Raw genomic sequence first — 12285 nt, forward strand, 5'->3', positions numbered from 1 at the left:
AATAATTGCTGAGTACATATAACAAAAAACCCTGATTACGTAAAGGAGTACCTTAAAACAGATCTTAATAATTCTGCTGACGAACCACTTTCATGAGAAATACAATTCACATACTGCTCTGCTTTCCTGACCTTTTTTATTTTGCAATTGCTTTAGGTGCTTTGCCAGGCTACTGAATATTCAAAATTCATCAACAACATTTTATTTCAGTTGTTTAGCACCACACAGTTCTCCAATGAGATCAAATCCTCATTTTCTGATTGACTTTTCACTAGACATTAAACACTGGAAGCCATCTCTCTTAGGAAGGAAGAAAGCTATTGTCAAGACTTGCTTTTCTGTAAGTGACTAAAATTTGCAATCTGATGCAAAATCAAAATCACTACATTTCTTTGCTTTCATGTCTGGTTAGCAAACTGCCAACTTGTTTGTACTGCTGTCAGCATTACAGAACAAACAGAGCAGCATAGCAGCAAGTGAGATCCAATTCTGCCCCAGGCATCATCAGAAAAATCTGCCAGCTACTTTAAGATAGGATTTCTTTCTTTGCTGTTGATGGCCGGTGATGAAAACCAATGCACAAACAGACTGCTTTTTTGAATGTTTCTAGCTGTGCCTATTGCAGCAGCCTTTTGACCTGCAAAGCTAGCAAATCTAATGTAGAAGTCACCAGTAATGCATAAGGGTCTGTTACAGCCCTTGTCTTTCAAGAATTTTAAATGACAGCAGTGGAAGCCATGCAGATTGCCCATTTACAGGCTCACATTCCTGGTTTTAAACCACTTATTTCTTAGATGCTCCCAGTCAGCTTTGGCCTTGAAATTAGGCAGCAGACAAGAAAGCATAGACAACTTCACGATCTTTTTTTCATTTTCTTTTTCTGTATTTTTTAAATGCAGTCATCCCACCCTCTGTTTGGCAGCCTGGGACTTGCCCCTTGTTAACAACTGGAAAAAAAAGCTGCTTAAACTCTCCAGTTCCTAATTATATGCAGAAATGGAGCTAGGAAGCATTTGCACTGACAGCTTTTAGTTGCTGTAACAATTCCATACTGCCTTCCTACTTTGTTGTTTAAGCAGATACAGCAGGCTTGCTTATTTTGTGAAATACAAAATACCAAATTATCTATAAATTCTGTAATTAGTTCTACCCTTACCGTTTCAGAAATGGGAGAACATCAGTGCACGATCAACACGACATCTACTCCAAATTAACTTCCTTCTCATATGGTTGAATATCATAAATCACATTATCAGCAAAAACATTATTTCTTCATTATTTCTTTATGTTTGTATACATTCACATAAATAAGCTCCCACATGAACTGCTAATTTCCTTGTCCTTCCTCACATTGTTTTATCTGGGAGGGAACACAGCACATTCCTGGCATCCCCTAAAAGGAAGAGGAACTTCCTTACGTTTCAAGCCTGTGACACAACCTTTCTTACAGGTCTGTTATGTCACCAGGTATTTCATGCTCTCTTCTCAGCATCACAGATGGAGACCTGGCTCCTTCACTTCCCAATCGTACGTTAATGGGCACTATGGAGCAAAAGTGAAGGTTTGTCAGCAGAATATTATTACCGTTTTCCACTCACGACAGAAACTGAAGCTTAATGGAATAGAGTATGATGAACTTTTTTTTAAAAAAACTTTTTTTTTTTTTGCTAGTTTTTCCTTCAGTTTCAGTTATGAAAAGGAATAAATGTTAAAAGAAAGGTATGTTTCTCCTTCATTAATCATTTTGTAAGCATACAACTCACTGGCAGATCATCAAAAATTTTGGAAGAAACTGAAATAGGCCACTGAGCTGAAATGCACTACAATAACCAGAGCTCTTCTCCACTCTTCAATGGAGGTGCAAGTATTTCTGCAGCAGGGTAGGTACATTAGCTCATTAGCAAGGCAGCCATTAAGCAAGTTACTTGTGGTAAGATGAAGGGATGTGCCTGCATGCTTCGTGTGATTGCACAGCACCAGGACCTCACACACACTATTTACAGCAGTACAGGGGAAAGTAAAGGAAGTAACATTGCCCTAATGGAAGTTTATATTTAAATGCAAAGTATTATTTGAAGGAAACAGAAGACTTGATAGCTTTTATACTCTAGATAACTTCTGCAAGGAATTTTCTGTGGGAAAGATACTGAAGAACCATGAAACCAGGCATGGATCTAACTGATGGACTAGGATGCAAGCCAAGCTGATAGAAGAGGTCATTGTGAAGAATAAAACAGGTAATCCAGGAATAAATGCAGGTGAAAGCTGGGAAATTTTTACTGTCAAAATAAACCTTTTCATTGTAAGGCTGCTGGGCAGTAAGTTTGTTTATTTTTATGAAGGTATCACTTGGCATTATTTCAAATGATCGAATTCTCTAGCTAAGGTTTTTATTTTTATGAGGATGCTGACTTCTCAAACATTAGATATCTCCCATAAGAAGCAAATCAATTTTACGGTTACTATAAAGAGAAACAACCTCCTTGAGATATAGGGAAAAGGTATTCTCCCTTTACAGCTAATTGATTTTATAGGATTAGCAGCATCAGGCTTCCACATATGTTGGGGTTTTTTTATTTAATTTTGAGGGAACACTATTATAAGCCATGCTGTTTTCAAAGCTCTTGTTGTTTATTCATCCGTATTTAAAGGACTCTAAACTGGATTCTGAGTGAGAATGTAGACTGCCATAGTAGCAATAAAGTAATGAACGTGTGGTCTTAAAAGATTCTTCTGACTTTTTCTAAAAGATTAGATTTTGAGTAAATCATAACAAAGCTCAAAGGACTAGAGACAAAAATTAGTTAACAAACTCAATATAATTTGCTGGAAGCATTCCTGTTTTCCCAGTTCTCTGAACAGTACCATACATCCAGCCATCATCAATTGGTTGCACGTTGATGATATAGTCACCATCCCTGAAGGAAACTTCATCTTCATCTTGAGCACTGTAGTCATACATAGCTCTGTATGTTCTCTGTTGAAGGAAAAAAAAACAAATCTGTAAAGTCTCAGGCCTGAGCAGAAATAGTTTCCCTCTCCCTTCTTTACCCACATGGAAAAAAGAAAAAAAAAAAAAAAAAAAAAAAAAAGAAGAAGAAGAAAAAGAAAGAGAGAGCAAGAAAAAGAACAGAAGGAATAAGGCAGCGGGAGAAATCACACAAATTATCTGTTGAATAGAAGCAATACAACCCTAACCTCTTGCCCTGTCAAAAATTCAAATAATATACTCACTTTTTCTGAGTACCAGAATAATTATTTTTGTGAATCTACATGGTTCGAAGCCCTCATCTAAACAAATATCAGGCTACTCACTGTCTCTTGAAATATACCAGCTGTCATTTCACACATTCCCCAGTAACATTTCTATGTCCTGCTGTGGCCTGTTTCTACAGCCTGTTTGCACAATTCCCAAAAAGCTTCTATATCTTCACTACAGATCCTTAACTTTTTCAACTCTTTGAATGTCCTTCATCACACTGGATTCTTACTCTAAATCAAGAATTACAAATATCTTTATTATCTAATGAAAACAACAAAAAAAAAAAGTTCAAGTCTCCAAAAATATTGTTTATGATACTCATTTTTACATACTCAGACAAAAGATTGTTACAAACAGAACAAGAATTTCTGTAGTTGGCTAAGCCAAATTCTTCAACACTTCTGTCAGCTGTAAGCAAAGATTTCCAATTTCTTTCTAAATAGAGCATTTATTTCCACTGACAATTTGCAAAATACTATGGCTTACTCATTTTTAAATTCCCAAGAATGCTTTCTTCTACTTTCCCCGTCTCTCCAATGAAATCAAAAGCATCATAGACAGTAACCAATTGCCCTATCAGATATATACATTTTTATACGTTAAAATATCTAGATGGTTTTTTTCTGTGTTTTCCTAGCTAAGGAATAGAACGCTGGATTAGTTTTAGTTCAAGCTGATAAATGGTACTTCAGTTTGTTTTTTAATAAAATGATTTCTAGAAATGATGGAGTTTCACATACACATACACACGGTGACTAGGCCATTTCTTCATCATGGGGGATCATCTACCATAAACACTACAGGGAAACTCAAACCGTTTCCACACAAGAAATTGTACTTTTTGGATTTTATATTGCTGTACATTGTTTTAAATTGATGTACAGTGGTACAACAAATTAAACATTAGGGGATGTAATTTCTGGTTGAACACTACCTTGTCTGACAAGCCTACTCTAAACTGTATTTATATTTTACGCTGCAATTGTTCTTTGCTCTGTCTCATGTTGCTGCCCAAGTCATAGTCCTGGCTGTGCCCAGTACTGATTTTCAGCCTATGGTATACAGTTTTTAGCATTTATTCCACAACTTTCAAGGGTACATGGAAGGTGATATTAAAATAAATAAATAAATAAATAAATAAATAAAGCAACAAAGAAAACAATTGGGAGAGTTCTATCACCACTCCTAAAGATCCACCAACTAGAAAACTAGTGGTCAGACAACCCTGGGGAATGGTCTCTACCTTTGAGAATCTTATTTTTTCCAACTATTTCAAATGATCTCTCCACTGATCCTTGAAACTAACTCCAAAACCAGTGGAAGATATGCTACTATAACATATACTATAGTCCAGCACTGATTTCATATGTATGGCAATAAGTTCAAATGTGGCAAGAGACGGGGAATGAATTTTCCTTTGTGCCATTCTTATGATGGCTCCAAAATGGGCAAAGACAGGAAAAGAGGTCAAATGTATCATATGACTAACATACACTGGAAAAATCAGACAATTTGCTCTGCTAGAATGGATGGTCTCTCCTCCTTAGAACATCATGGTGTAGAACATACTACTATTGTCTCCTTTAGTGGCTAAGGTGTGAAGACAAGATCATTTTAAACTTAAGAAAAAATCCTTAGAGCCCTGAATGCTGCTGAGAAACCTAAATTTATGGCCTTAACACCTAATTAGGTGCTAAATGGCTGTCAGGAGAAATCTCCATAATAATCCTGTTAGATTTTAATGCCTAATTATCATTTCAGAATGTAGTGAGGGCTATATAATTGAGAATTACAATGCTGAAAGGACTGAAAGCAGAGATTTTTAAAATGCATTTTAGTGAATTATTCCTCTGTCAGTAGTGAGTTTAGCAGGTCTGAGAGCAAAAGAGGATTTAAGAAAAGGCTCTCATATGCTCCCTCCAAAGGTCTAACTGTAGCGTCTGCTTAGGAAAAGCAGTAAGCTTTGGGCTTATGAAGCGCTGAAGCCTAACTGTCATAATTCCCAGCTTCACATACAGACATGGGACATCACATGCATATTTCCAATTCATTCATCAATTTATCCTTATCTTCTGGATGAGTCCTTGCCAGGAACAACACCAGTTGCAGTGGCCTTCATACAGAGCAGTTATCTGGGAAAGCCAACTTGCAACGTGGATTTTGTTTTTCCCACTACTTTTAGACATCTGAAGGTTTCAGAACACACTGCTATTTTCCAAAGAGGTAAGCACAGCCTGGCTGAAGCCTTCAGGGAGATGTTACAAAGCATTCTGTACACTGAGCAACAACTTAATTCAAACCATTATGCAAAACTGCTTGCAGAAAGTCAGCAAAAGCTGAGAATAATAAATAACACAATTCATACAGGGAAAAAAAAAAAAAAGGAAAAGAAAACTACTCAAAAACTGAGTTAGGATCACAGGCTGCCATCAATCTTCAGTCTTCGTGAATATCTGCACCAGAGGCTCTGAGACACCCTTATGCCACTTTAAAGTGTGTAACTTGCCCTGCATGTATGGACAAGTTGCATAAGCTAAATAAAAGTCTTTTGATGTGACAGCAGAAAGACAAGAGAGTCAACCAGGTTTGTAACTGTCAGATACCGCTCTTTTGGAGCAGAGTAGTCACCCCGAGGGTGGTGAGATTAGGGCTGTCTTCCTCACCAGGCTGCCAAGTTATCAGGCAGCACCGGGAGAGCACTCCTTGATTTTCTCCCTCCAGAAATGTTTGGTTTCTTGTCTTCAAAGAAATTCACTCAAACAGCAACAAAATCAGTTTAAACCATGACATTCCCTGGTTTTGTTTTTTTCCCATTATAAACAACTATTATCACTCAAAAGAATGTCAAGTAACAACATCAGTTTACAAAAGGGATAAGAAATCCTGCTGAAAGGACTCAGTCTATTCTTCATATTTCAAATGCTTTAACTTCACTCCCTTCCATTTCTTGTTACGTTCATACTCCCAGTTATGAAAAGAGGCAAATGACTATTCTCAATTTGACTCAAATAATGACATTTTTTTTACAGGCAGCCCACCCAGTAAATCAGTTTGAGAAGGAAAAATAATAATAGCTTTCTACCTACTCACAGAGCTATAAGGTTTGCTAAGTGGATTTCTAGATTTTCAGGCATTTCCATTCCAGCATTTGAAGGTTGTTTGCTTTGCTTCTCACTCACCAGCAATCCTGATGGCAAAGCCCAGGCTTCCAACTTCCCCACTTTTTTTTTTTACTCTGGGTGGGAAACCAGTCAGCTTCCTGACTGAAGGTACCTTGAGCTATCCCTTGAAATTTAAAGACTGATTCCAGCAACAATCATCTCACAGCTGTCATGCAGGCACCCAAAGAGTTTCTCAGGTTATTGGCTTGCCCAAATATGCAGTTTTCTGGATCCTAGAACTCCCAGCAAGTCAGCCCCCTCAGCTCCATAGCAGCTGAGAAAACAGACTTCCCCAAACCACCTTTATAACATAAAATACCATAGAATTCCAGTTTTAAAGTCAATACAACTTCTTGTCAAAAGGAGCCATTTATTCTTTCAGCTCAAACAAAACTTCATTTCTCTAGCAACCTTTAGGTTTGGTTCAGAATTAAATACTTCACCTCTAAACAAAGTGAAAGAAGTAGTGAACCAATTTAAAACAGTTCAATAAGCTAATACTCTTATGGTAAAAGGTGATGAGATCTGCACTGTGAAGTCTGTATGCAGTGATATGATAACAAAAAATATGATAACTTCTAAAATATGAATTCTTATGTAAAGTGTTCAAACAGAAAAATGCTCAACACTCCTGCTCCCTGCTCCTCCCTTCCCACATAGAAAAAAAAAAAAAAAGGCTGTAAAAGGCTGTATACCTATTCAGTTCTCCTTCACATTTCTTTCAGAACTAAAAGTTGATTCCAGCTTTATGTTCTCATTCACCACAATCAGGAACTCTGTGATTGTGGCCATGGTTTGATGATAAAGCTTTTTTACAATTCCCCAATTGTTTAACTTAATTTGTATCACACACAGGTGGGAACATAACCATTCTGTTGAATTAGAAAGGACACTCCAAAACAGAGTCTAACCTAGTTTTATACAAGATAAGTAATAAGGATAGGCAGAAAGTCTGCTAGTACAAAAAGAGCAAGGCAAAAAATTTTAAACAAATTTATATCAACAAAATGATCTTTCATCCTACACTAGGAGTTCCATTTCATCACATAGAGTAACATCAAATCTCACCTTGTACTATCCAAGCATGTACTACTTTTCTCAGGTAGAAAATACATATACTCTTCTGCCTCCTGGAGATCATAAATACATTTTTATCACACATTCTGACATTAAAGTTCTTGTTACTGCCCTCAGTCACTTAACACCTCTCTTACATTTGGACTATCACAATTAGGACTAAGACAGCCAGGTAGTCCAACTGTAGTGCTCAGGAGACCAATTCACTCATATTTAAGAAGTTTCACAATGCTTGATAATGTAGCTTGCCAAACATAATAAGTTATTAAATCCAATACTCACCAGGCCTGCTGGATGAGGCTGTGAATGCACTGACCTCATAGACGACATACTGGTCTGATGCATGTATCCATATCCTTGGGACTGGCTTTGCTGATATGCCCCAGGGAGAACAGGGGCTGCATAGTAAAGAAACAGAAACACATTAATGGAGGGGTTGTTGTTTTTGTGTCGTTGTTTTGTTTTGTTTTTAAAGTCCTCATCTAGAAATTTGTAGCATCTGTAGGTTATTTGCACTGGAAATAACAATTCCTTAGTATGAAATAGTGGATTCAGAATTATTTGCATGCACAACATAAGGCTTTCTATATGTTGAATTATACATAAATGTAGGCAAAGCAACATATCCACAAACACTATCAAGGTTAAATGGACAGAAAAGCTTAATATGCATATATATAGGTATCCTGAAGCTTTAGGTACCACTAACTCAGAATTGATATTGCCATAGACGACGCACTAAATGTCATGTGCCATAAACTGCCATTTTTTCAAAGGAAGAATGATAAATAAATCTATGTGCTGAAACATTTCAAAAGTGTACTAACTGGAAATACCCATGATTAATTCCTAACTCACTGCAAACTATCTCTTACTGGTCTATGAACAAAGATAAACTGATGCAAAGCAAGAGACAAGAGGTATACCTGTGAGTCCACAGTTGGGTTCCTTAGTTTACCCTGATTCCATCAACATTCTTTGCCAAGTATAGAGATCAGAGTTTATTTAAATCTTTCCAAGTCCACCTCTTTCACTATCTTCCTCTTAACCACACAACTACTTATTTTCCACGTGTATTTTGTTCCCATTATCTTTAGCAGTTCTATTTTAGGAATTCTCTTATCCATAGGTTAATGATTAATACCTGTACTTTCATTGCACCAAGAGTTTTTGACAGAGTTAATACAACCAAGGACTCCCTAAATCTGTTGTTTATTAGAAAAGCTTATGACCCCTTCTTATCTGTTCAAACATCCAAATTTGGCAACAGATTGAATCAGAATGTATTAAAAACATGTGACCAAGACCTCTAAGAAACAAGCATAGGTTCATATTTGCTAATTCTCCAACAGACCCAGGAAGCATTTTTAAAGCAAAATTAAGACTGAAGTGATTGTCAAAATCTTAAGTTGAAAAGTTTAATCAACTCATGTCTGTGTATGTTTTGCAAGAAACTGATCTGAGAATAAATTTTTCTGGCTTCTTTGGAGATTATTAGTCCACCTCCACTGCCATTTATCGAAATTTTAGTACTTGAATCAGAAACTCATTTGGCTACATTGTTTAAAAAAAAAAAAAAAAATGCACTTCAAGGGTGGTTCATTGATCCTGCACCCTATTAACTCCTCTGACAAAAGTCAACATTTTGAGATCATACAGCCCATGAGTGAAAAATTTTCATACAGAAGTCACCTCAGCAGTCTGATGCTTTGTGAGATACTTCTCTTGGGCATGCTGGGCTGAGCAGTTATCACACGCTAACTGAGCAGGAGCAAAATTAATATAGGCTTTAATGCAGTTGACAAGGAATTGCAGGACGCAGCCATTGTAGAGTGAACAAATAAAGAAGGCGCAGAGGGGGAAAAAAAAAGAAAAAAAAGAAAAGAAAAATACATAGGCAACAATGCAACAAGTATTTCTATCTGCAACAGTAACACTCTGCCCTTCCTGAGTGAACAGAACAACAGATGAACACAGACCACCCAGAAACTATTTGCTGAAATGTTTCTAGAAGAAAGGTCAGCATTGTGCTTTCAGCAAATGTTTTACATAACCTGCTTCCCCAGCTAACAGCATCACTGAATTCAACAAAGTTGTTTTTTTTTTTAAGACATCCATTTAGTTTTACTTGGCATGTTCAAATGCACTAAGTATGTAATTATGATTTGGGATGCTATTTTTCATTCTACTGTATTTTCCATGATGAGTAACACTGCATATTTAATCAGATTTTTTTCTGATTTAGAAAATATGTTGCAAACTATTGTAATGAATAGATTGCTTTGTTAAGTGAGTGAAATTAAAGTGATACACAGTCAGATGCAACATTGGAACATTATGAATAATGGATGTTTCAGAAGTGCCAAGTTCATTCTAATAGCATATGAGTACAAAGACATTTTAAAGCAGTTTAATCATCAGAGAATTGCTGCTTGTTAACACACTCACAGGATTATCACGCATTAACTGAATAGTCCTGAGCGGTTCATCAAATAATTTATGTTTCAGTGTTGTTTCAAGATATTTGCACATGACCAGATATAGTCCTTCACAAGAAAATAGAGAAAAATATAATTTAATCTAATCTGATCAAGCCAGAATGAATATATTTTATCTAAATCACCACCAGCATAAACATAGGCCGCTTCATAGAAAGCAACAGAGCCTCATCTCTCCATACCAGCAGTAAATTTGGCCATGTGGGTTCAAAACAAAGAACAGCCTGAACATTTTCACTTCATAGGAAGCAGTATCTGAAGCAGGCACTGGCTGCTGACCACAAAGCATCCTGATTGTTCTGCAGCTGCAAAGGACTGTGGCTTTTCCTTGGCAGAGACAGACACCCTACCCTGAGCATCCCTTCCTTCTTCCTGAAGAAGTGAAGGTGCCAGGAGAAACTGCTGACTCTTGATTCCTTCCCCAGAATGGATCTTTCTTAACTCCTACCATCAGTCCCATCAGTTTAAGGCTAACTAATGGTCTGTTTCATTATAACTTTCAAGCTGACATGTTTATTTGGGGAGGGTAACCAATGCCTCCCACCCCTGTGACAATCATCAGCAGTGGGTCTTAGATGTGCTTTCCTCTTTTACAATCAGCTTCTCACAAGGTGAGAAAATTCTGTCAAACTGTCTGAAAGTATCACAATTTTCACAAAAAGTATGAAAGCTCACAATTTTCCCAGCCACAACAGAAAACACAAACCCAGGGAAATAAAACAAATCTTCCAAAGCACTGAAGATTCTAGGATGCATCTGAAAACATTCCACATGAACAAAAAGAAGGAATTTCTAGGATCATATAGCTTAAGTAAGTACCCATCAGTCTCACTGAGAGAGCATACTTGAAATCTGTGTTGAAGATGATTTCATAGTTCCAGACATTCCATGAAAAGAATACTATATTAGAGCTGTAAAAAATAAGTAAATCAAATGATAGTTTTTAACAAAACATTTAAGAAGCAGAGTTAAGTGATCTTCAGACAGTTGTCTATTTGGAAGACAATTGGGAAGCACAAAATAAACAGAAGAGACATCCGTTTGGAGCTGTGAGCTTCTTTTAGTGACATAAAAATAACTCAAAGTAAGATTAAATGATGCAGAAAAAAAAGCATTTGACTTTCCTTCACCATCATCATCCATAATTACCTGCTATCTTTTGGCTTAGACCAAAATACAAAGTTCTATAACATCACTGACTGAAGCAGCAGCAAAAACAATGGTTTTAGTTAACCTAAGGGGACAATAAAACACAGTGCTGGAACATGAAATTCATTTAGCTGAATCCAGATTTATTGGTGTGGGATGTGAGGGCTGACCATTGCTCCCAAAAGTAAAGGTGGAAGTTTCTTGTTGCATTACGACTTTACCAGATGCATTCTGATGTATCAAAACTTTTTTGTTTTTTTCTTTCTCAACTCATGAATTAAGACAGATACTTATTTTAAATTACCTGCTAGAAGGAATTCATCATATTTTGCTTACTATCATTTTTGGTTTCTTTCCTTCCTTGGAGAAAAGAGAGGAAAGGAATGAACACAATCAAAGATAAACACAAAGAAGCTTCCAAGAAACAGAAGAAACTGAGAGAATGACAGTGGGTATCAGGGCACTGCAGCAGACAGAAGAGAGCGATGTGCACTGAGAACAACCATAAAAGAAAAAGGTCAGGCTGTGGAAATAGGAAAGGGATAATCAAGACAGCATTACACTGCTACAAGGTTTTTAAAAAGTTTATAATAGTTTATGCTCAAAAGAAAAATTCTTTAAAGGACAAGTTCCAAGATATAATATTTTATCAACACTGTACTTAAACTCTCTTGAATCCTCCTGCATAGAAGAACTTAGACAATCCACAGTACAACAATGTATCCACTCCATTAACTACTGCATTTTTGCCATTTACTGTAGTACGTGCCATTTACTGGATCATATGTAAAATATTAACTCCCTCACTTAATCTTACAGGCATCATGCAGTTTAAAGCATTTATTTCACTTCATGCTTTGGTGTTATCCCTTCTCATGGCATCACTACCAAGCTCTGAAGAATGCAAAGAACTAACTAAAACACTGCAATAACAACAGCAGCACGACAGACCAGAAAGAAAAAGGTCAATGATTATTACTGGTTTATGTCTGCAGATTTTCTGAAGAGCATAAAATAGCAGTAAAGCTGGAATATGGCATTATCATGCATCTTTGTACTACTGAATAACTCTCCTAAAACAGATGAAGCTGTTCCACATATATTTAAGTCCTTCCTTTGTTTTGCTTTCTGCTGCCTT

General features: G+C 36.6%; 1 protein-coding gene across 1 annotated transcript in view; it reads right to left on the reverse strand.

The window, feature by feature from the left end:
• Positions 1-1278: 1278 nt before the first annotated feature.
• NEBL (nebulette) overlaps positions 1279-12285 on the reverse strand; it is an 83496-nt gene continuing 72489 nt past the window's right edge. The window contains 2 exon segments of the mRNA XM_085538691.1: positions 1279-2977; positions 7783-7898. Of these exon segments, the coding sequence (XP_085394817.1) occupies positions 2801-2977; positions 7783-7898 (293 nt within the window). The 3' untranslated portion in view covers positions 1279-2800.

Source organism: Coturnix japonica, chromosome 2 (genome assembly GCF_054131305.1).
Source record: "Coturnix japonica strain WE chromosome 2, WE-NBRP24, whole genome shotgun sequence".
NCBI classification, from domain to species: Eukaryota; Metazoa; Chordata; class Aves; order Galliformes; family Phasianidae; genus Coturnix; species Coturnix japonica.